The sequence below is a fragment of the Polypterus senegalus genome, chromosome 7, assembly GCF_016835505.1.
Source record: "Polypterus senegalus isolate Bchr_013 chromosome 7, ASM1683550v1, whole genome shotgun sequence".
Classification (NCBI taxonomy): Eukaryota; Metazoa; Chordata; class Cladistia; order Polypteriformes; family Polypteridae; genus Polypterus; species Polypterus senegalus.
This window is the reverse complement of record NC_053160.1, coordinates 83,421,752-83,448,290: the sequence shown is the minus strand read 5'-3', so window position 1 is coordinate 83,448,290 and position 26,539 is coordinate 83,421,752. Positions and strand designations below refer to the sequence as shown.

The following is a 26,539-nucleotide window of genomic DNA, read 5'->3' as shown; positions in this document are numbered from 1 at the left end:
TAATATAAGAACAAAGTAACTTGATGAATAGTTCATTCTGTCAAACATGCATCACATTTTTCTAGAAGATGTCATGACATTGTAGTTGGACAATTAATTTCTCTAAAATGCATTTTTTCTAAAAGAAAGAGGGTAACAATTGGCTTATTATTAATTTAATTGGCAATTCAATCTGTATTAAATTTATTAATATGAATTAATTTCTTTTACAGTATTCTTACAGGCTGCCTTAAAACTTTCCTAAAGTTTATGACAAAAGGAGTTCTCTAGTCAAAGTTTATTGTTTAAGATACATACTTTCTTAACACTACTGCATACAGCAATGCATCATGTGTCATACAGTTAAGGAATTAAAGATAGGCCCCACTACAAGAACTGCTTTCAAACAACATATTGTGTGCCTCTGAGCATGTGTTTGTATAAATTCTTAATTTCTTGTTCAGACCAATTTAGGAAAAACAGTTGCCAGAAAACAGACATAAAAGCTTTCCTTTGGCATGCTAACTAGTCCACTTTCAGGAAAAGGAACTTTCTCTGGCCATAAATGACTCAAAACATATCCCCAATAGAATTGCCGCACTTGCACTGAGGAAAGCAGTTTTTGGCAGAGTAATCAGTGGCTGTATCCATGTACCATATAAGTACATGGTGTCAGTTTATAGAGTCAGCTGTAAAAACTGACCCTCCAATATACTGTACTTTCCATTTGCAGTGTTATTCCATTTTATATTTTATCAATAAAGTTCAGAAATCTCTTGAGCTGCCTTTTTTATTCATGCTACAATTTCCCACACTTGGATGCTGTGATTCCTGTCTTATTCTGGCTCACTGGGTTTAACTAGCCATTGCCTTTTACGGCCTCTTTTGGAGGACATAGAGCCTAGCAACAACATCTAATGTAGCTGAAGGTTATGCTAACTTTATTTGATGTATCAATTTGAAAGACTTTCCTGAAACAAAGACGCCTTTCACTCAGTTTTGGGTAGCCTTGAACCACTTTTCACAATTGTGAATGCTTCCAGTGGCCCTTGGTTTACCTATCAGCATTTATACATTTATAGATCATTTAAAGGGTGGGGGATCCACACACAGCAATATTATGCAGCTTTTTTTGAGGGATTTGGAGCAACATATATATATGTGTGTGTGTGTGTGTGTGTGTGTGTGTGTGTGTGTGTGCGTGTGTGTGTGTGTATGTGTGCAGTACTAGGGTGTTGTACCATAACCATTAGCCATTGTGAATGTAGTGAGAAGTCAAGCAAAATTACATCCTTTATTGGCTAACTAATTAAACCAATGTGTCATTTTGCTTGACTCCTGACTATATATATATATATATATAGAGAGAGAGAGAGCGATTCATCACTGATGAAAGCATTTGCATCTTTTATACTTGTATCTTACATTATAGTAAGTTTTATTAATTAATGTAAACATCACTATTATTTTTCTTGAACAACTTTATAATAGAAAATGTTTATGTTGCTTAAGTTTAAGAAATCAGGTATCTATGAACATCCCATTACTTTGTTTCAGCCCGTTTCTCACCTTCCTTTTATTTTGAACTCATCCTCATCCACTTTCTACTGAATAATGGACTGGAAGACATTCTAAAAACATTTTCCTAACATTTCTAATTATTACAACAGGATTTATGGGAATTTCTGATGGTGTTTCCAGTATAGCTTAAATAAGTAAATAATGGTTGTTGTTTCCTTTGTCTGTTGATTTATGCAGTATTAGCTCAATCCTAGCACTAGGTTGAAGTGAAGCATTTTAAAAGCTATTAGTGTTCTTTAGATTGCAGTCTGCCTCTTTCCTGCCTACATGCCATTAATATATATGGCATTGGTCCTTGTCACATTTTATGCTTTCATTTTAGAACATCATTTCACATTTTTATTTTCTGCAGTATTATGTTAAAAAAATACTTATTTTGATGCCTTTATTTTATGGAACCACATCATATCAGTACTTGATTTCACATTGGCCATCCTTTTTTTAAAGGAAGGATAAGGAATTGTGAAATTCTTCTTAATTAGATAAAATGTAGGCAATAAGGACATTTAACTTAAGGCTAGTTAGTGACTGTTTTGACACTTTCCTTTCAGGTTAATTAGAACAGTCCTATATAGCATTTAAAATTGTATTTTTATCATTCAAAATAAATAAGAATTCTGTTTGGATCTTTCATTTGTGGACAGGTTTACAGGTTCACTACCCATGTCTAAACCACCATTAAGGTATTATTACTTTGCCCTTAAAACCTAACCAGCTATGGAACAACTTACATCTATCTGCCAACTCTTTGAACCTGCTTAATAAACATCAGGGTTCTGTGGATTCAAAGTTTATTCAGACATCATTGGATTCAAGGCAGGCCATTACAGGACACAAACACACACACTCTCTTTCATTCTGGACTAATTCAGGTTTGCCAGTTAACCAATTGCATATGTATTTAGGATGTGGTTCAAAAAATGGTGTACCCAGAGGAAAAGAAACCCGCTGACACATAAGAAATGGAGTATGTACATACTTACACAGAAAATGACCAGGCCAAATCCAATTTGTGCTTGCTAATTTGTTTTTAACATCAAAGTATGACATTTATAGCATGTCACATGCTCAATGTTCTGGGATTCATCAGTGGTTAAAGCTTTTGACTTCATTTCAATGAGACGTTGGTTGCCATTTCAGTGCCACATTATTAGTAAAGCCACTTGAGTAATGCCAGCTCACTTATGGAAGGTTTGAAACATTAGCCTGTTAATGTTGTAGTGTTACACACATGCCATATCGAGTTGCTCATTTCATTTTCTTCAAACACAAGCCATGTGTGCATACTTGGCTACTTTCGGTCAGATTTTTCTTTTGTGGTAGTAACACTGTTTATACTGAAATCCACCTCAATCGCTTCTGTAATCTTTGTTTACCTTATAGTAAAGAAGCAACAGAGCACAACCTACCTTTTCTATATTCTTTAACAGCCAGCAATTCCGGAAGGTATTTGTTGTGGACTGAGGGCTCAGTCACATGAGAATTACAGCACATGCAAAGGACGGATTGTGAATCAAGTGAAGAAACATCTGCTAACATTTTACAGTGAAAAAAATAATGTTTTGCACGTAGAATCAAGAGAAAGCACGTAGCTTCTTTGTCTGCTAAAATACAGTTAGAATAAAGCCACAAATTATAAGATACCAAATAAAAAATCTTTAGTTTTGCAATGCAACAGAAAGATTCTTTTGTGGGAATTCCTTTGTTAGTGATTTATTCAAGGTATAAATAGTTAATTTTCAGTTTGGTTAATTTATTGATAATCTCTATTTTTAATATACATTAAAATTTGATTAAAATATTAAATCTATAAGAATCCTTAACATAGCTTGCTTGTGAGCAATCTGAAAAATAAACTATATATGTATATGTATAGATTTATATAACACTGTAATAATTCTTTCAGTTCTGTTGAAAAGCAGTAGTTTACACAGGACAGTAGATGCAAATATGTGAATCTGGTTTTCTTAGTTTGTTTTTCTCAAGTGCAAAATTAATAAAATGCTAATATGTGTATTTTTCCTTATTATATGCAGTAGCATAATCTGACAACAAATATATAATAAATCCTTAACTGGCAGGCTCCTTTTGTTTATCACAATAAACTCAAAAATTAACATCACTTAACATTTTCTATTAAACTTTCTTTTGCTATTTCAGTTTTATTTACTTGTCATCAGTCAGAATTTATATATATGTTAAGACACCAAGCAAATAAACTATTAAAAAGATAATGATTATTTTTGATTGAATTCAAGTTTATAGTAAGAAAATACAAATTTTCAAAGTTAAGCAACACAACACTGTAATACACTGTGTTGCTATTCCATTAACTAGCTTATACAATTTTAGAGCCCATCACATTTCAAAAAAGTGAGTTTACCAGTTATTTATTTCAATACATATTCAAAGTAATTGAATTAAAATGTTTCACGCTGTATCACAATAATAATGACTAGTATTAAAATAAAACTTCTGCCAAAATAGTCAATGGAAATTGAAAGGTAATAAGAAGTAAAAACTTCATTTTATTATTTTGTAGAAACTCTACTTCGTACATGTTGTATGTTCTTTCTGTTTAATCATAACCCACATTTTGTCAGTATGGTGCATGTAGTAAAATAGTTTGTAATCTAGTGCTATTAGCTTTTAGCTCATTCTTTATTGATACAAATAATGTATCAGTCTCTCTCTGCATTCTGCTGCGGTATTAGATGTTCTCAATTCAAAAGATAGCAATGAAAAGGAAACTAATGCAAACAGTGTATATTTAATGCACTCAAATTACAATTTATTCATCAGTCTGTTTTGAAGACCTGTATCAATACACATATTTTCTTCCTAGTACAAAAAATGAAATGGAGTTTAAGATTCTGTTAGAACCATAAAGCCAAACAAGTCAAGCTAAAAAGTGACAAAGTCCTATTATTGGATAAGCTTGAGAACAAGTCAATGAAATAAACTTAAAACAAATAGCTATAAAGCAAGTATGTTGAAAGAAAGCAAACTGATATGTGTATATTCTATTGACTGGCTTTTATACAGAAAATTGCTTCTCAAGTGTTACTTCATTGCACCAACCTTAATACTCATTCATTACGTTTTGTAATAAATCATGAGCCAAGAATGTCTTATCTACAGCTATTGAACACAAAAATGTTGGCTTATTCAGACACCTTTTGTAACATTATAAACCTCTCAGTAACAAACAACTCATTTTTCCCTTCATTTTCCATTGCAGTGTCAGAAGCATAAAGCTTGAAAACAGCTCCTTTGACAGCATGCTGCTGCCTCCCAAAAGAAAAGCTCTACATTATTGATCACAAAGCTGTTTAACCTCAAGTAACAAGCCACTGCACCATATGTTAGCAGGAAACTGCATGTCCTGCTTGATTGACCAGTGTTGTTCACAATAAATATAATTAGTGCTTATTACATCCTTCAAGTGAAAAGAAAATGAGATCACTTGCACATTGTAGCTTGCTTGTGCCTTAATTTTACCCTAGTGATTTTCTTTTCTGTTCAAGTAAAGCACAGTTGTCGACTCAGACATTTGGCAGCAATTGCATTCAGTTTACACATGTAATTTAATGGTCATGGTATCTAGAAGGTTTAACCTCTTTTTGCCCATGTTGCTATGAAATGGTATGTTTGGAGTTTGCATAGGTTAACAGGTAATGAGATAAATAGGAGTTTTTCCTCATTCTGTGGCCCTTGTTCAGGTAGCCTTGCCTCTAAACCCTATATTTAGTATTTGCAAGGATCGCTTAACAAGGGCCACAGAATGAGTTAAATCTCCTGTTACCTCTCACGCTTGGCCTTGTCCCGCCAGCATGACTTTTAGAAGCTGTGGTCACCTTGAGTCACCTGCACCCCAAGAAAATTTAGCTAAGTTCTTGGCAGGTTTATGTCATGGAAAAAAATGCCTATTGACCATGTATACATAATATAATTTATATATACCGTAGTATTAAACTGAATAACGTAGTGTGGTGGCCTGGCGCCCTGCCCTGGGATTTGTTCCTGCCTTGCGCCCTGTGTTGGCTGGGATTGACTCCAGCACACCCCCGTGACCGTGTGTTAGGATATAGTGGGTTGGATAAAGACTGACTGACTGACTAAATAATGTAATCCTTGCTTAGATCGTCTCCATTTAGTGGAGTAGTAGTCCCCTTGCCTTAGCAGTCCTCCTTTAACCCTGTTATATCTATTGTTCCTTCCATCAGGGAGCAGTCACAAAAACTATCCACTCAAATTCAAGTTAGTTGTGGGGCATGACTGAGGCCCATTTTCTTTTATTGTATACTAGCTGAAATAGCCAGCGTTGCCCGGGAGGAAAATAAAGTGTTCTTTTTTAATTGTTTGAGAAAAGCATAAGTAAAAAAAACACAACTTTAAAAATAAATTAACAAACAATAAAGACTCACTAATGTGCTTGTCTTGCAGTCTTGTGTGTATGTTATCATCCAGTTGACGCTCGAAACTGGGCAACTCTATTTAATTTGAAAAGCAACAGGGGTGCAGTGCTGCTTAAACATAAAGAATGCTGGCAGTCACCTGCTATATACTAACTGTGTAAGCCCATGCTGTTAAAAGCACGGATCCTAGAAAGTATTGAAATTGACAGAACTACTCTGGGCATCTGTCTGCTATGAGGATTCATGTTGCCGACGTGCTCACATTGTTTGTGCATTAGCAGCTAAGCGAGTGTCTTTCTTAGGAGGTTTCCTTTTGTCTGTGTGCTGGCCTCGCTTGCCTGTCCTCGGAGCTGGAGCCCTTACCTTGACTCTACATTTCACTTCCAGGCCAGACAGACACACACTTGCACACGTAAAACACTATTTAATTTCAAAAGCAACAGGGGCGCAGTGGTGCTCAAACTTAAAGAATGCAGGCAGTCACCTCCAGTTTGCCCTTTGGTGGTCGTTCCAAGTGTCAACTGGATGATAACATGCATACAAGACCATAAGATCAAGAGAAGGGGTATTTTTAGTCAACTATTGACAAACATTTGTACCAAGTGTCATGAAAATCGCCCCAGCCATTCGGATGTGATGCTGGAACATACATACACACATTGACTTTTATATATACAGTATAGATTTACCACGGTGACTCACAGTATGTTTTATAATTGTTTATGTACATTTTATAATTGAAGTACAGGTAGTGTAAGGATCACAAGGTAAACTGTAAAAGGGGATTAAACTATTGACTGTGTAGTTTAAAGAGCAGTGACTTAGCCACTATATCATGTACCATTAGAGGCATACATCTTGGATCAAGGGTTAATCCTGAAAGGTTTGAAGCCCCTGTGCACTCCTCCTTTATGCGCTTTTTCAGCTTGAACATTCAGGTGTACTTAGAAGATCAAGTAAGTTCTCTCACACCTTTCCTGACTCCATGACATTTAGATTCCAGTGCATCCCTCATATCCCTATATTATAATAGATGAAGCCTAGAACAACTGTGGTGGTCTGGTCTTTGAGAACACCTCCTCTGTCACAAGCAAATCATCCCCAACAGATTAGTAACCAGATTAACACTTCATCAGAATGAACAGCATCTAAAGAGAATTTTCCCTAGCTAGTAGTCCTTCTTTTCTCTGTTGTGTCTCTTGGACCCTTTTCAGTCTGCATTAAGAATTTGACAACACACTCCATGACACTTTCTATCCACTATTGCAAAGATTCTGATTGTTTTTCTTAATTAGGGGTCTTCAGCCATCATGTGTCAGGAAGCCAATGTTTCAATATTCACAACATCAACGAACTGTTGAAACAGATTTTTGCAAGCTGAGAAGTTACTGACCTAAAGAAAGGAGTTTTCAAAACCATCTTCATATATTTCCTACCTAGTATGCATTTGAAACCAGGCAAGCATCAGTAATATTAATGTACTAGGTAACTCCTAAATATATATATACTGTGAGTTTCAGTCATGCTGATTTTTAAGTGTAACTTTACACATAAGCACCATAGATTTAAAAGAAAAAAAACATTACTAGAAGATTTTGGTGAATACACTTATTTTAATTCTTTAAAATTTCACACTTCTCCTCTTTATGACAAAACAGTAGAGATTTCTTGGATAGTGCATGTGTTGTTGACTCTTTTATTCTTGTTATTTCTGAAAGTGTTTAACAGCTAAACAAGTTCACCAGTAATGTCAGGTGCAGCAGCAGCCAGCCGAGCTGGGTCAGAACAAGCCTCAGGGCAAATCTTATGTCCCACATTCTCCATGCAGCTGGAGAACACTTCCTTTCATCACATTCCGATATTTGCCATTATGTTCCTTACAGTATGTTGCACAATTTCCAGAAATCCGTGATTATGTGAAGTTGGCTGTCTGCCATATAGAACAGATATTGAATTGTATTTTATGTAAAGGTCAGTATTACTTGCATACTTATGCTATTCTGTGATTGCCTTTTTACTTGCAGAAGACTTTTTATATAGACACTATACTCCAATACACGACTAGTCAACAATCATACTTTTAATTGGCAAAGTTCTGTTGTGAGGCGCCAACTGGATGACACATCTGTGATTAACTGATATTCACTCTTTTGCATCTGCTAAATGAGTTTATAGAATACACATTAGAGATTACATTAGATTAAAAAAATCCTGTTGTAAGCATATGTGCACTTTTCATAATGTACAATTTTAATAGTGGGGTGGCACTCTGGTGCAATAGATACACTAACTACCCTGCATCTTCCAAAGACTGGGATCGATTCCTAGCCTGTGTTGTGTCTGCATGTTTTTTCACATCTCTGGTCAGTCACACATCCCAAGAATATGCAGATTAGGTTGATTGGTTACGTTAAACTGTCCCAAAATATGTGAGTATAGGCATGTGAGAATGTCTTGCAGCGGACTGAGGCTCCATCCTTTGTTCCTGCCTTGTGCTCGATGCTTTCAGGATAAGTTCCACTTCAACCTAACAATGCACTAAACATGTTCAAGCCAGTTTAAGGCTACCATTTCATGTAATACAAATCTTAAAAGGAGTAAAGATGTGTATAGTTTGAGAAAACTACCTCAAAAAGTGTACATTCTCCATACATACAGTGATCATGCTGTAAATTAAAGATATTCAGCTGTATAGCAAAGTAGATTAACAATTAAGGAAATGTGATGCCCTTTTTCTGTTAAATGCATATTTTTAATTTCTTTGCTGTTACAATAATAAAAAAACAAGAAAATTAACTTTCTCTTACAAATGGAAGTCTTTCATGTTTTTTCTCCTGAATCTGCACTTTGGTGAATGAGCTCTGCTGTCTTTAGAAATAGCCACAAAATAACAGCAGCTGGGCTGATATCCTCCTCCTACTCCTCTTCACTGTGAAAGTGCAAACAAAAATAGAGAATCACTCTTAAAAACTGCAGCTGCTTCATCCCAGATTATGACTAAGAACTGTTTTATCATGATTTAATTTCTCCTGGAAGTTAACATCTGTAGAACATGACACCTAATTGTTTCCTTAAATTTATTCAATAGATGTGAAGCTCCATACATAGAATGTTCAATTAAGTTTCGAGTAGTGGGTTGTGTCATGCGCGTCTGTTGATTTCATTTGGGAAAGCATTTATTAATACGTTTTAACCTCTTTTTCAGGAGTGATCCGGGAAAGCTACCAGAAGGGTCATGACCAGCTTGTTCCAGTCACTCTTTTGGCAATAGCAGTTATCCTTGCATTTGTAATGGGAGCTGTCTTCTCGGGAATTATTGTCTACTGCATATGTGACCACAGAAGGAGGGACATTGATATGATGCGTCGTAAAGAAAAGGACTCCGTTCACTCAAGAAGAGGTTCGATGAACAGTGTAACTAAACTGACAGGGCTCTTTGAAACTCAGTCAAAAGAACCGAAACCGGAAGCAATTCTTACACCACTGATGCACAATGGAAAGATGGGAACACCAAATGGAACAGCCAAAATGTTGATCAAGGCTGAACAACACCACTTGGACCTCACAGCATTGCCTACACCAGAGTCCACCCCAACTTTACAGCAGAAGCGGAAGCCAAGCCGAGGGAGTCGAGAATGGGAACGAAATCAGAATCTAATTAATGCTTGCACAAAAGACTTGCCTCCAATGGCCTCTCCAGTGATTCCAACAGATCTTCCCCTACGTGCGTCTCCTGGTCATATCCCCAGCGTAGTTGTTCTTCCAATCACACAGCAAGCCTATCAGCATGATTACGTTGACCAACCCAACCGAGCTGAACTAAGTCAGATTTCAATGGAAGACCCAAATGCTACTTTGGAATACAAAGCTATCAAAGATCATATTAGCAGTAAAAGCCCTTGTCATGGTATGAATTTAGTGGAAAATGACAACATTCCACCAAGAGTTCCTCAAAGAGAGGCATCACTGGGGCCTCTGCCTTCTGTTCCTCAAATGGGAAAACGTTTAGATGTCCACTCTTCAGCATATGGACATGAATACAAGAGAGGCTATGCTGCTAGTTCACAGCAGAAAAGCCATCAGATATCGACACTGAAAAGACACAACACAAATTCCTCAAACTCTTCACACCTCTCTAGAAATCACAGTTTTAACAGAGTGGAAAATCCACCACCAGCTCCACAAAGAGTAGACTCAATACATATGAATGCTGCATCATCTCAGATGCAGGCCGTGACTGTGTCCAGACAGCCAAGCCTGAGCTCCTATGGCTCGCTTCCGAGGTCAGCAGTAAAACGCACACCATCTTTAAAGCCTGATGTTCCACCAAAACCTTCTTTAGTTCCTCTGTCAGCAAACATCAAGCCAAATGATGCATGTACATAATTACAGTATAGGGGGGTAAAGGGGAACGCAAGTGACTTCATTACGTCTCAGTCAGTGTGCAGCGACTGCAACACAAGTCTTTTTGTCCTTTTGTTTTTGTTTTGTTTTGTTTTTTTTTTTTTACAAAATGGCTGTTGTTGAGCTCAGGATGTTTGCTCCTACTGCCTGGGAAAAGTGGAATATTTTCTTATGAAGTCTGTGAATTAAAAAATGATATAAAAAAGGAGAAATAAGTCATCTTCTTCCAGGTGAAAGAAATGGGCTACAGAGGACATCTAGGGAACACTTCTGTGACTGGCCAAAAGCACAACATTTCATTGAATGTGCTCTCACTTTTGTACTGTCCTGTTCTCTACCACCAGAGTTTGTTTGCTGCGCTAAAACAGCGTTGACCACAGTGGCTCGGGCCTCTTAATAATGGTCTTAACTGTGTGCGGATAACTGTGAATTGCCTCTCAGTGTTACATCAGGTGGTCATTGAAATCAAGTACTGCTTTGGTCAAGGCTTTGGCCTGCACTTCTGCTACTGTTTTGATTACATAATAACACATGACTGTTAATACTAATAGCTCCCTGTATTTATTATTTAAGTGCTTTAAAAAAGGTTGACTTCCGAGGTTATGATCAACTCTTTTAATTCAATTCATTAAGCTTGGGAATTATTTAAAGTCAATTAACTGGAGCTAGTCAATGTCTGTTTTTTTTTTTAGAGTTTGGGTCCACTAACATTGTGGAGCTGGGTCCTGGAACTTTGTAAGTGCATTTTTTGAATGGGGGGAGATATTTATTTAATTGTGCCAGGTGGCTGCTGACTGGATATGAGATCTAAAGCAAGCGAGAAAAAAAACAAAAAAAAACTGAAACGTCAAATCTTTAAGAACTACAAATGGAACTCCTCAACTGCACATTCATCACACCATTGCTGTCAACATCGAGTAAAAATGGCGTTTGTCAGTAGTTAACTTTCTGCAAAGGCATTGGCTTCGTGATGTGCCACCTCATTCCGCCTTTGCATGTACAAATGCAAAAAAAAGTCACAAAAATTAAAGGTGTGAAATCGTTTATATGCCAGCTATTGAAATGCATACGTTCTAGTCTTATCACACGGGTTCTTAGTTGGAATACATCTGTGAATAGCCTGTTTTACTTCCACATGTAAATTTGTGCCTTACACCCTGAGTTGTGCATAGTTCTTTAGCTGTTCAGTAGGTTTCCTTTTATTATTATTATTATTATTAATTTTTTTTACTTGAAATTATTTTCCCCTGCTGAATAATGCAAATAAAAAGAATGTAGATGTTATTGTTGTAACCCTGGTCCCTAGAGGTATTTGGGATGGTCCCATAACCCCTTTTTTGTGGTTCATTTTTAACTGTGCCAACTATCTGCTTGAACCAACCCTTTTATGTGCTGGCAGTGTAGACTCAGTGCTGTGGGTGGCATTTTCTGTAAATTCTTTATTGTTAAAACCTTTTTTCACTATCCATGCAGAAAAAAAACATTTTTGTTATGTTTTTAAGGCTTTTATTATTATTATTATTATTGTTATTATTATTATTATTATTGTCATGTTTTTCAGCTGCTAGAAGCACTGAAATATGACGCACTTATCTGATTGGCTACAATGCTGGTGAAAAGCACCACAAAATGTATAGTGTGGATTAGAATGATAAAAGGCAGTGTTTGGCAGGCTGGTTCCTGCACCTAATACTGCAATAATAATAAGGGCCGCCAAAAAAAAAATCTTTTGGTCAAAATGATGATTAATTTTTACTCTCTTGTTGACTTGTTGTAGAAAAGAATTTTTTATCTACCAACCTGTACAATTTTTGCTTTTATTACTATTCTTGGTTGTTTTCGATTTTCTTCCCACCCCTTCAATTGGACAGAAGTGACTGCAAGTCAGGTAGTGTTTTAGAAATTTAGAGAAATCTAGGCTGACTAAACCAAAGTGTCTAACAAGGGTGCATGCATGAACTCCCCAATTTCTCCAAAAATGGCTTCCCTATCAATTACCTCCTCTTTTCTGGCGGGTCTTCAGTATATGTATGTATATATGTATGTGAGACTTGCACATTGTCGTCTTTGTGCAAACCGACAGCACGTGAAGTGCATTTACAGCTGGGCATTTCTTTAGCTAGTGGGCGGTCACTCTTTCGTTATTATGATGCACTTAAATATAAATTATGTCACAGATTGCAACCAGTATTTGGATAGTCGTGGTGATGTTTTTACACAGCCTTAAAACTATTTTTGATAATACAGGAATTCTCGTTTTGCCACTCTGGGGGGACATCATTGTTTAACGTGTTTCCCAGTGAATTAGCACAAACGCTCCTTGTGATGCTGATAGCATCTGTGTGTAGGCCATGTGTCCCATAAGTGTGCCTTTGGCTATCACCCTTGGTATACACTGCTAGACACAACCAAGTCAGACTCTGATTTTATTTGTAACTTTGTAAAATATTGTGATGTCACAAAGTTTTCCCCATCTCCACACCCCTAACATCTGATTCACAGCTTAATGTAATGTTGTAAAAAATTTCTCTTTAATAATTCAAAAATGTAATAAAAAAAAAGACTGTTCTGATGATTTATCTTGTAGTTTTGATTGACGTTTGCATCAGAAATGATAGTCTCCTGCTGCACACATTTACACACTTTCATGTTGTTCATTTGACCATTATGCCTGTTGAATCTGTGGCAGAGCTGACTTCCAGGTCTGGCTGGTTTCCGTGTGGAGTTTTGCTTGTTTTTCCAATGGCCATCTGAATTTTCTCAATTACAGTGCTGAACATCTCATTGATCTGTAGTTTAAGTTGATTAATGAATCTAAAGTGGACCAAACTAAAAAAAGTAAGAATGCAGTGTTCATGGTGAAGATGGGTGCAAATTTTGTTTAAATGCTGAGAACAGAGTGTTATGGTGAGAGAAACCTTTACAGAAGTAGGTGGTGTCTCACAGGGGATCAGTGCTGGGGCCACCGCTTTTTTAATATACATAAATAAACTAGGTAAGAATATAATCAATAAACCAATTATGTTTGCAGATGGTACTAAACTAAATGGAGTGGTAAACATAGTAGAGTAAAATAAGTTGAATCATTGAAGATGAACATGGACAGAATACAGGCTTGGTCAGATATGTGGAAGAGGACACGTAATGTAAGTAAATATAAGGTATAACATGCAGGAAGTAAAACTGTTATGACTTGAATACACAAATGGAGGTTTGAAATTTGAAAGTATCCCTTAACAGTCATACCGGACTAATCATTATCAATATCTTGACAAAGTACAGAAGCTGTTAAGAAGTCTGACAGAATGTTAACTTATATCGTACGAGATATAGGGTACTTGTCAAATGGGGGTTATACCTACATTTTATAATGCACTGGTGAGGCGTCACCTGGAGTAGTTTGTGCAGTTTTTGTCTCTAATAACAGAAAAGGCATAGCAGCAGTGAAGAAAAAACAAATAAGATCAAGGAGGCTGATTCGAGGACTGAGAAGTATGTGAAAAATTTTAGGAAGATGGAAGTCTTTCGGAAGTCAGTTTAGGTAAACAGAAGTTAGGCGGTGACATGACTGAAGTGTTTAAAAGGATAAAGAGAATTAGTTCAGTAGCTTCCAGGTGTTACTTTAAAATGATTTCAACAAGAATGCAAAAACCCTGTTGCGAGCTCATATATATTATGCATCCATCCATCCATTTTCTAACCCGCTGAATCCAAACACAGGGTCACGGGGGTCTGCTGGAGCCAATCCCAGCCAACACAGGGCAGGGTGCCAACCCACCGCAGGACACACACAAACACACCCACACACTAGGGCCAATTTAGAATCGCCAAACCTGCATGTCTTTGGACTGTAGGAGGAAACCGGAGCACCCAGAGGGAACCCACGCAGACACGGGGAGAACATGCAAACTCCACACAGGGAGGACCCAGGAAGCGAGCCCGGGACTCCTAACTGCGAGGCAGCAGTGCTACCACTGTGCCACCATGCCGCCCATATACTATGCAAATGTTAGCTTATTTTACAAACAACAAACTTTAGACACGGAATAAATGACCAAGTAGTGTGGTAAAGAGTAGGACTTCAGGAATCTTTATTACTCGACTTTGATGTTATTTTAAAGAAACTGTTATTAAATCACGTGTTCTGGTCCGAATTGTACTAATGCTTCTAATATTGGAAATGGAAAAGTGTTGGTGTTATTAAAAAAAAATTATGTGCAGCAATGATCTGGGACCTAATGTAAAGTTTTTGTACTGCTTTGCACCCGATAGTGTGGAGTTGGGTTCTTGTTATGCACAGACCTGAACTATTTAAACAGAGAACAACAGACAATTGGAATAAGCTACCAAGTAGCGTGCTAGACAGTAAGACTTTAAGGACTTTCAAAACTACATTTGATGGTTTTTTTTAGAAGAATTAAGTGAAAAGGAATAGCGAGCTTTGTTGGGTGGAATGGCCTGTTCTCATCTAGATTGTTCTAATGTTCTAATAAATAATGGAATAAAGACACTATTTCACCTATGCTTTTGATAGACAGTAGTACACCAGTGTACACTGAAAAAGATAGATAGATAGATAGATAGATAGATAGATAGATAGATAGATAGATAGATAGATAGATAGATAGATAGATAGATAGACCCTATAGGAGTGTATGTCTTCTTTCCAAATATGCTTTCTAAGGGTATTCTAGAAGAATTCATAATTGGTCCCAGTGTACAGCATTTTGAGCGTGTCTTCCGAATGATTCGCCTCCTACGTAATGTTGGCCCCTGTACACACACATAATGCTGGCTCAGAATGGAAAGATGTTGAGATAGCCCTAGCACCTACCGAAATTGTTGTAACAAATAAGTATTTATTTAGCCACACCCCATAAACTTAATCTTTACTGACTTCATTTTCGTTCACTTATTTTTCTTCTATGCTGGTTATCAGCACAAAACTCTCAAAGCTCTGGAGTTAAGAGTTGTCATTGTGATGATGAGTATGAACCCGTTACATCCAGTCAGTATAGAGACTGGTGGAACAACATGTTTTCATTCCTCTTTCCAAACTGAATTTTTTTCATTATGACTTTAGGTAGTGTCAGGGCCTAGTTGAGCAATATCAGATGCAAGACAGAAGCCAACCCTGGGCCATTGTAGGAAACACTTACAGATCGTTACAGATGGGTTGTAGGAGGAAATCAGAAGAAACAATGACAATTTGAAAATGGAGAACTTAAAAACACCACAGAGATAGTGAACCCCTCAGGGATGTAAGCCACATTACTAGAGCCATGAGATAGCACAACGACTGATAGCAGCTCCCAAAGCCATAGCTCTTGCTTAGTTTTTATAGGCAGCTCCCATGGTGGTGTACAGTATGTGTACCATCTCATGGCTCAAATGTCCTGCCATGTTATACATTGAAGTACAGTGCATTTATTCACATTATATAAATGTTTTTTTGATAGTGTTTTAAGAAGCTAATCTAGAACATACTGTAGGTCTACTGTGTACATCTTTATTATATTTCCTTACTAAATGTAATTGGTATGTCCAACATAAACATTAACACACTGGAAAAAGATTTCATTCAGTTGTTTGTTCGCTTTTTTATCTTTGAATAAGTCACTGACCATTTTGTACTTAATGAGAATGAGCTGTTTATTTATTGTAGCAGTTTGACCGCTATAATGATGTTAAGGTTTTAAAAGAAATACAAATAAATGCTGATTACGATCACTCAGCATCCTGCCTGGCCTACAGCAAACAGGGTGAGTCATGTAAATGGATGATTACAGAGAGGGACATAGCTTGGCTTCTAAGATAAAAAGGGATCCCTCCTTGAAATCAAAATGGAGGAATTCAAAGCTTATATGAATGACAAATACAAAGGTTTATGTACCTTTTCTGCTCTATCATACACAATCCTGATGTTTTTGCAGCTCCCTAGGTGTGTAATCAATGCTGATCCCCAAGATAAGTGACAAGATATCTTTCCATTTTTGTCCTTACATCTAAACATAGTAAGCATTATTCTCCAGCGCATTCAGAAATATGCAAAATGGCATTGCTACAAACACTAATTTGACGATAAACCATTACTTATACAAGTGTGCAGCCCTCCTGCCGAAAACAGTGGCAATGCTAATGAGATTCTGCCCAGATTTTAGATTAATTGAGCGGCATTAATATTTCTTAATGAGTGAACAGTGCAGTCTAGTAGCAATTATATATTTAAACCCATTCATGCATAACATTAATTATGGTCAAATTTGCTTCTGACCACTGGGAGGCAGCACAGAGAATTCTGGGCGAGCTTCTACGACCTGATTATGTGTGAGCTTGTGTATGCATATAGCAGGCAGTGCATCTGTGGAATGTGAAGTTAGAGGAAGCAGTGTTTCTAAGTTCGGGGTTTAGTTTCTGGGAAAGCTGTTAGATGGAGACCTGCAAGAAAAGTTGAAATGATTGTTCAAATGCATTGATCTTTCCCACTCATACACATCACCCAGTAGGCATCTAACATATATTCCCACCTTGGGATAGTGAGCTTTTGTGGTGCCAGCATACAACCAGGCACTCACTGGGGACACACCACTCTCTGGCCTTGTTCCAGGATTGGTATGTCTGATTAAGTTGAATAAATGGGTGCTGCAGTCACCATTAAGATCACTGGCAATCTTATGCCTTATTTTAGATAAAAATAAACCCACACCATTATACAAGGTGGCCCTTAAATAAGGAGCCCTATTCATTGTAAGGAGTTTTTACAGCAGCAGTAGTCAGATAACACTAGTGGGAAGGCCCCGTCGGAGCCAGTGTGTTAAATAATGCTGACTGAGGTAAGGCACATTTTTGTCGTACATCCTTATTAGGAATGAGGTCAGTTAATACACTTAAGTCCACATTCAAATTGCAATACAGAGTTCATAATATGATACTCTCACGATACACTACATCCTTAGAATAAATAAATAGTATTTTAAGCTTAAAATCAATGAAACGCACAAAATAGGCATTAAAAACAAACAAAATGTGTACATTCGCCCTCCATTTCTGTTTTGCGATTGCAATATTTGAATGAAAAATGAAGCTTAGCTGCTTTGCTCATTCTGCGCACCTCCCTAAATACCTTTGTAGGTTCAAAATTCTGACCTTCATGCTAAAAAAAATTCCCATCCTTTCTAAATACGCACATTGCAAACTTAACACACACCTGCCAGTGATACCTTAATAACATTCTAGTAATTAACAAAATTGTTTATAATGAACAGACTTTCTTGTGGCTGGCAGTAGGGAACCAGAACGAAGTAGCAAGAATTGTTGGGATACCAACCCAGTAGCTCCATTTGATTATCCATCCATCCATCCATCCATTTTCTAACCCGCTGAATCCGAATACAGGGTCACGGGAGTCTGCTGGAGCCAATCCCAGCCAACACAGGGCACAAGGCAGGAACCAATCCAGGGCAGGGTGCCAACCCACCGCAGGACACACACAAACACACCCACACACCAAGCACACACTAGGGCCAATTTAGAATCGCCAATCCACCTAACCTGCATGTCTTTGGATTGTGGGAGGAATTCCAAACAAAAAAGCAAAAGGGTACTCTGATCCACAACAAAAATATGCTGACTAGAAAATTGTAAAGTTTATCTTTACTTATGTTTTAGCAAAAGAAAATTAAGAGGTGACATGATTGAAGTGTTTTAAACTATGAAAGGAATTAGTGCAGGGGATCAAGACTGTTACTTTAAAATGATTTCATCAAGAACATGGGGACACAGTTGGAAACTTGTTAAGGGTAAATTTTGCACAAACATTAGGAAGGTTTTGTTTACACAGAGAACCATAGACACTTAGAAAAGGCTAATAAGTAGCATGGTAGACAGTAAGACTTTAGGGACTTTCAAAACTGGACTTGCCATTAGCGACAGCACCCCCTCTCATCCTGAAGTGGTACTGAGTAGATACCTAGTCTCACATGCGTGAAATATTATATGTAAAATATGATATATGTGTAAATTAAGAAAACGAGCGATGAATAGCAGCGGGTAGCACAGTGGCGCAGTGGGTAGTGCTACTGCCTTGTAGTTAGGAGACCCGGGTTTGCTTCCCGGGTCCTCCCTGGGTGGAGTTTGCATGTTCTCCCCGTGTCTGCGTGGGTTTCCTCCGGGTGCTCTGGTTTCCTCCCACAGTCCAAAGACATGCAATGTAGGTGAATTGGTGACCCTAAATTGTTCCTAGTGTGTGCTTGCTGTGTGTGTGCCCTGCGGTGGGCTGGCGCCCTGCCCAGGGTTTGTTTCCTGCCTTGCGCCCTGTGTTTCCTGGGATAGGCTCCAGCAGACCCCTGTGGTTAGGATATAGCGGGTTGGATGATGGATGGATAAATATCAGCTACCGATGTGTAGCTTCGAAATATGCATGTGTCATTTTGAAGCCTGCAATGCAGCAAATCTGTGTGAATTGATGTGAGATATTTTAGATTTATAACGAAAATTTTGTAAAGGTTTTATATAAATTAGGCCCTTGATATGTATGTAACTCTTATAGTTCATACTTTACCTAGTAAATGCCACCCTAATCATAATGCCGCTTGAGGAAGTCTTTTTGTCACCTCGCCCATGCACCAGCCTTTATTCCCAGGCAAATTTTGTTTTGTTTTTTTAGTTAGAGGACAGCATATTTCAGTTGTGGAGCTGTATATAAGTATAAGTTCCTTCAAGTTGACACAGGAGGGATTCCTGGAAAAGTGGAAATGTGCTCCTCAAAAAGCATTTCATTTTATAAATTAGTGAAATGGTGGCAAACCACTGGTACTGTGAGCAGTGTACTGAAACCAATAAAATATTTATACCCCCAAAGATTATTGTTGACATTACAATCATATTGACAGAAGTCCTCGCTACTCAATGTGGTGATCATCACAACAGGCAGGTGTGTCATAAAGGTTACGTCTACACATATTCCAGGATTTGAAGACTACTTATTTGTGCACCACCCAGTATAATAAACAGTGTGGCTAAAGAGTTATTGATCAAACTAGACCAGTCCCATCCTCTCTGGCTTACTCTATGACAGAGATGCCCAATACATCGATCACCATCGACCGGTAAATCAGAAAGGTAGTGCAGGTAGATCACATTGCATTAAAAAAAAATTTTTTTCAAATGTTAGTCTATCATATATCCTCTCTATGGTATTTGCCACTTGATTGATATACAGGGCAGCCAGTCTGAGATCTCTTTTCTTCTAACACACTGGTCATCCCGTACAAACGATCAAACGCGCGAGCTACTGCAAAACTCCGGCTATCTAAGTGATCTAGTTAGCCTTCCAATTTATATCGACTAAAGAAGGGATTTAAAAAAATTGTTGGTTATGGGCTGGATGTGGAATTGGAAGAGGATTTTTTTCTTTCAATCTATCATTGCTATTCCAAAGAAGGAAAATGTGGAAAGGCACTTTCGAACTTCTTCATAAAAACTACAAAACTGACTTCCTTCCAAAAAGTGATCTGAGAAAGAGAACGGAGAGGGAACTAAAATCGCAGTTAATCGGACAGCCGTCATTTTTCACTCGGCTGATTTCAAAAGCAAAGGCAGACATACCGAAGTATCGTTCCGGGTGAGTCACTCGATCATTAAGCATAAGAAGTCCTTCCAAGATGGAGAGATGATAAAAGATGTCTTCATTGAGGCAGATGGCAAAGGAGAAATTCCTGCTGAGATTTCAAGACCCCTGGCTGGAGAAAAAGGAGTTTCTCCTTGTCATTAAACATGCAGAATACAAGCAACTTAATAACGATGAATGGCCACAAGACTTGGCATTTTTATTTCAATCTGACCAACATGTTGAATGAGCTTAATTTACAGCTGCAAGGAAAAGAGAAAACCATGGTCAATGTGATTAGCTCAGTTAATGCTTTCAAACAAAAAATGCAACTTCTGTCCTCAAAGCTGCAACGCCATGATTTGGGGAACATCCAAAACCTTGCGTCAGAGCTGGAGATGCAATGGAAGGCGTGTGCGCAACTTGACAGCATACGCTACACAGAGCAGATTGAAAATTGCCTGTCAGACTTTATCTAATGGAAAAAAAGTAACGATTCGAGTGTTGCCCAATGTAGCGGAGTAAGAGTAGTGTTTCTTCTTCACAAATGTACTCAAGTAAAAGTAAAAAGTATGGTGCAGTAAAACTACTCTTAGAAATATAATTTTTTTAAAAAGTTACTCAAGTAACTTTAACGGAGTAAATGTAACTCATTACTACCTACCTCTGATACTCAGTTTATATATATATATATATATATAGCATTTTTAATGTAGGTAGATCATTTTGACCAGGGGCCTCATGTATAACGCCGTGCGTAGAATTTGCACTATAACATGGCGTAATCACAAAAGCCGAAATGTGCTTATGCACAGAAAAATCCAGATGCGGGAATCTGTGCATACTCCAACTTCCACGTTCTTCCGCTACATAAATCCCGATCAGCGTGAAAACTAACGCTCGTGCACGCACTTTATGTAACGCCCCAATTCCTCCCAGAATTACGCCTCTTTGAATATGCAAATGAATATAAATCGCTCTCAGCCTTCTGTGAAAAGACAATGGGAAAAGCACAGGGAAAAATATAAGAATTTCAGCGAATACCAAGTGGAGGCAAAGGAAAACCATACTATTTGTTCAAATAAACCGTGGTATAATCAACAAAATGAAGTTGATCGAGTGACATAGCGTGTTGGAGAAACTTGAAAGCTCACGTTCACAAAATCGCACAGTGCCGGAAATAAAAAAGAAGTCACATATCAGTCGCCATGAAAAGGTGAGTTGTAGCCCACTGTCTGAGTGTCATAGCTTATTAGGGTACAGAGAAAAAAAGGCACACAGTGGGGAAAAAGCACAAAATTTTAACTTCGATCTCGACATTTCCACTTTAATCACATAGTTTATTTTGTCATTAAAGTAGAACATCATAAACTTCATCTTAAAATCGTTTAATTAACCAGTTTCTCAAATCACATCGTAATTAAAGTATAGCACGTTAAATGCTTTGTTTTGTATTTGATCTATGGTGGATTGCCGGCATTTCACTCCGGCCCTCACCCCCAGGCCGCCAGGAGGAGCTCTCCCGACAGCATGATCATGCCCGAGTTCCAGCAGGGCATCATGGACTATGTAGTGTTTGTACACAGCCCTGCTGGATACCTTGGGGGCCACCAGGCGTCGCTGTAGGGGGGCTCGTAGGCTCTTATGTGCCCTATGACCCGGGAGTGCGTCACGGTCACGTGACAGGAAGAAATGACGTGCTCCCGGGTTGAAGAAAAGGACTATTTACCCTGACCCGGAAGGAATAAGGACTTGTGGACTGTTGGGCAGGAACACCTCCGGGTCAGAGAGTATAAAAGGATCATGGGAACTCCCAGACAATGAGCTGAGTTTGGAGGCAGGGTGGCTAAGTGTCTGGGAGTGGAAGATTGGTTTATTGTATTTGTTTATTTGAGAATTGTGGAGAGGAGCGTGCTTTGTGCACATTATTATTATAATAAATAATATTTGGACTTTTTATCTGGTGTCTGACGTGTGGTCTGAGGGTACAAGGGTGCGAGAAAAGCCTAATCTGTAACAATCTTCTCTGTGCTCTATGTGTGTGAATCACTACTTGCTTCTTAAACCGGCTCTCTTCCTCCAACTGGACACAGAATCCATTACATTCGTGATATTACAGCTCTCTGAATAACTAAAATACTGAGATGTATACGTGATATCATTTTTATGATGATAGGAGTTAAAGCACGTTATTAAACATGGGTTTCACTTCGATGAAATAATTTATTGCAGCAGTACTCAGGGGCAGCTCTAGGCTTGTGGTGGTACTGGGCAGAGAAAGAATCGGTGGCTCCTTCACCCGCCAATGTCAGTAAGGTAGCTTATGCACGGCGGGTGGCCATGTCCGTTGCAGACACTGCATAGCCGCCTTGTGCTCATGACACAAGCATTTAACTTTTGCCGAAATTTGTCGCTGCGTTTTTAGCTGTGTTGTTATTTTCTCTTTCTGTTTTATATTCAATATACGTATATTGGCGTAGCCGCCACTGCAGTCCTTGCTTTTCTTTCCCCAAGTAACCAATCACCACACAATCAGCTCTGTAATTGAAGTTAAGCTATCTGTAAGCTTAGCGCAGATTCTTCAAAATGTTTAAAGAACATTGAAATATCTTCGTTGTACATGTTTAATTATTCTATCCTTAACGACACTCCCAGTGAAGAATACAGATTATTTAAATGAAGTTAAAGTTTTATCTGTATAATTTAATAAACATATTTTGCTGCATTTCGCCTTAAAAATGATATCGTCATCATATGTAAATATGCGCTTTATATAGTGTCTCAGGTTGTGCGATATTATAACTATAGTGCAAGTTTACAGTGGGGTGATTGTACTTATAAGTACAAACAGTTCTACAAGGAGCAATTGATTGAGTGCGTTTATAGTTCTTTGGATGAAACTGTTTCTGAACCGTGAGGTCTGTACAGGAAAGGCTTTGAAATGTTTTGCCGTGGCAGAGACAGCATGTCCTTGAAGCTATATACCGATAATTCTCTTTCCGATCAGCTGCTGCTGTGATTCACACTCAGTTACAGTGATATAAATACTCCGAGTGGTGCAGTGAGAGTAATATGGAAAAAGATGATCTGCTGTGGCAACTCCTAATGGGAGGAGCTGAAAGAAGAAGAAGAAGAAGGAGAAGTGAGAGTAACAACGCTAAAGCAGTTACGGTATTTGGAATACTATGGCTGTTCCCTGGACCATTATATGGTTACAAGTTAATTACAATCAGATGCGTTACACTAATAAACAATAGATAGATAGATAGATAGATAGATAGATAGATAGATAGATAGATAGATAGATACTTTATGCGGTTAGTTTCAGTGTATTTATAAAGCCGCGTCAGGAAAATAAGGTGTAATCACACAGGAACAGTAGCACTGCTTTGACGTTAGGTGCCGCCAGTCTGCAAAACCGAGCGGAGAACTTGCGTACGACAAGGTATGAGGTACCGTGGAAAAGCGCGTGGCTTTACGCCAAGTGTAGGTTTTATACATCGTGATTTGAACGTGGAAAAGTTCTTACGCAACATTTCTGTGCGTACGCACCATTTATACATGAGGCCCCTGGTCTTTTTAAAAGTAGCTCGCAAGCCGAAAAAGTGTGGGCACCCCTGCTCTATGACAACTCAGCAAGTAGTGTGACCTGCCTGCACTCCATATGTTAAAAATGTGATGTTGGGTTCGGATCACTGAATTTAACAGTAATATTATAAATTCACATGTCTTATTTTCGTGTAACTTATCAAAGACATTTAAGTTTAAAACAAAATAGTCTACTATTCAAGCTAATGAGGATGTTTCTGTTGACAATAAGTAATTTCATAAAGAAAGGTCTGAAATTGCAATTATATTTATGCTTGTCTAATAATTCTACTGAAGAAAGGAGAACTTTGGTTTAAAATTGTAACAATCAGCTAGCCATTATTTTTGAACCTGCATTTTCCAGTTCAGTGTCACAGTTAAAAAAAGGCAGGCAGGCAGCCTGGCAAAGACATCAGTCTGTATTAGGGTGTACACGCAATCTCATATACTTAGCCAGTTTAGTGTTGCCAATCAAAATAACGGCAACTCTTTGGACTGAGCGAAAAAAATCAGAGCTGCACAGTGACATTTAAGAGGATAAAAAGGAAAATCAGCCAGTGTGTTATTACCACCAGAGAGTCGTGGCAATCAAAAAACTCCAAAAGTAGGTCACTAGCTAACTTTGAGTGTTCTTGAAGTGAGACACATACTGTAACAGAGATGAGCCATATAACACTGAACCAAAAGACTTATAGATTCACTGTCATAAAAGCATTCTTTTAACTTAGCAGGCTCTGCTGATTATTTTTTTCATGATTTTTCAGCTTGGTTATTGGTCTGATCAGTGTGAGGTGACAGGTTTCATTTGAAAAGGGACCCTGCTGGACCAAGTTTGGTGTAACCAGTTCTAATATAATCCAAGTGACATTTTAAATGGTTTGATAGTGGAGTATAGTGTTGATTGGCAAAAGTTACTGTATTCTCTGCTGACCCTGTTCACCCAGCTTTCTCTTGGAAATTTACTCTGTGGCTGGCTTAGGTGAATATTTTTTTCCCCAGCACCCTGTGATGCTCTGCGAGGCCTGCATGTCGTCACAGACCTTTCATACACGCACACTGTAAGAGCCTTGCAGAACTGCTTTGGACATGTTTGACTTCATCACACAATTAGTACTCCAGCCGTCCACACTGCAGGCATTCATTATTTTCATTTGAGGAGTACATTAGCTAACAATAATCAGAATATTATGAGTTCTGCCACTGGATATAAAACACTGATCCCTGAGGGCTGGCCTTGTAGCACTGCATGGCTAATTTGCATGCATAATTAGCCATGTGCCTACCTACTATCTCAAAACATGACATTTAGAAGCCCTTCCCCTTACTGAGAGACAAAACACATGCAATCATTTGAAATAATAATAGTCAAAACCACTAGACTATTATACTTGGGACTTTAAATCTGAGTTACTGTTTTGTGTTTAGATGAAGGATAGGGCAGAATTTCAGTTACTGAATCTCTGGTACGTTTACCAGTGTTTCCTCTTCTGGGGTCAGATTTATAAAACATGCACAAAGAGAGGCACAAAAAACTGTGTAGATCGCTTTCATGGCAAAAATCAAGATTTATAAAAGAAACCCTGACTGGTGAACTTGCATATATTTACGGCAACTCTGACAAATTTGTATGAAACTTTTCGGAGAAACCGGGATATGATGAAACCTTTGATCAACTAGGGAAATGCAGCCAAACCAGCTAAATAATGACTCATGCACATAACAATTCATATCACCGTTGCATTCTAGTAATCTGTGTTGACATTACAAACATAGTAAACCTTAAAAGTGATGAATATAATGTGCAGAGTCTATTTTAAGAGATCCAATGGTGCATATTTGTACTGGAGAACTTTTTTGCTTCTTTGTCAGTTTATATGGGCTACCTGTTGTCACTTCTCAGGGAGCTACCAGACAAGTCAAGAATATCTCCGCCAAGCTTCACTCCATCCTACCTGCTGTACTGACAGCCATTAACCGAACGAAGAGGAGCTACGTCCAGTTTTTGTTTGGTGTGGTTGTACATGCATAAAACATAACAGGTTGTTGTCAAAATAAAAAGAAAATTTGTACAGGTGTCCTTTTTTCCATTTTCACTTTTCTGCTCTCATATTGCAATAAGACCACCTAGTGAGAACAAAGCTATTTTTGTTAATCATAAGCAGTTGCATTCCATTAATACAAAAGCCATCTGTGATCCCAAGACAAGACTGACAAATGTCGTGGCTCTGTGGCTTGGGTCATCCTGTGATTCATTTATTTTGAGGCAGAGTAGCTTTGGCAGATGTGATGGTACTGTACCTGGTGAATGGCTTGTTGGTAATGTTACTGGTTGAGCCGTTAGCTTTTCATATGGCCAGTACTATTCACTATAACAGCAATCATGTCCTTACAATATGCTAGATGATAATGAGTAGCTGCTCAGATGTTACTGCCTCATGCCTTTCTACAATGCTGCTTAAGCTCTTGGCACACTCAGTTGTGGAACGCAGTACAATACGTCAAGAGGGAGGCTGCTCTACCAGTCAGTTAAGGTCTGCTGTGTCATGACTGCATATGTATGAGGTTCATCAGTATAGCCCATATATGGATGTTTCAAGGTGGCAATCGGGCAGAGTTTGAGGCATGTTCACATACACACATTTATAAGATGATTGTGATTTATAAAGGTAAATTGTGTAGAAGTGTGTATATGCCAAGATTTATTTATTTATTTATTTTCGGTATGCGCATTTTCTTGTTTTCCACACTGGAATCCATGAACAGTTTTATAAATGAGACCCCTGGTTACCTTGATTCACTCTGCTTGCCTTTCCTGGTGTGAATCATAATAACTTGGCATTAGAGAAAAGCCAGTAACCTGACATTTTTCATTTTTTTCTTGCATAACCTGTCTCTTATTACAGGTTATGATGTATTACAATGTGTGTAAATGTATCTTGTTCATTTACTGCTGATTTCTGTC

The 26,539-nt window shown here is 38.1% G+C and overlaps 1 protein-coding gene across 4 annotated transcripts in view; it reads left to right on the top strand.

The window, feature by feature from the left end:
• The window catches only part of sema6a (sema domain, transmembrane domain (TM), and cytoplasmic domain, (semaphorin) 6A), a 152,010-nt gene extending 139,162 nt beyond the window's left edge, over positions 1–12,848 (top strand). For all 4 annotated transcript variants that reach the window (XM_039758967.1, XM_039758965.1, XM_039758966.1 and 1 more), the window contains one exon: positions 9,184–12,848. In XM_039758967.1, coding sequence (XP_039614901.1) covers positions 9,184–10,364 — 1,181 coding nt within the window. In that variant the 3' untranslated portion in view covers positions 10,365–12,848. The remainder of the gene's footprint in view (positions 1–9,183) is intronic.
• The last annotated feature ends 13,691 nt before the right edge of the window (positions 12,849–26,539 follow it).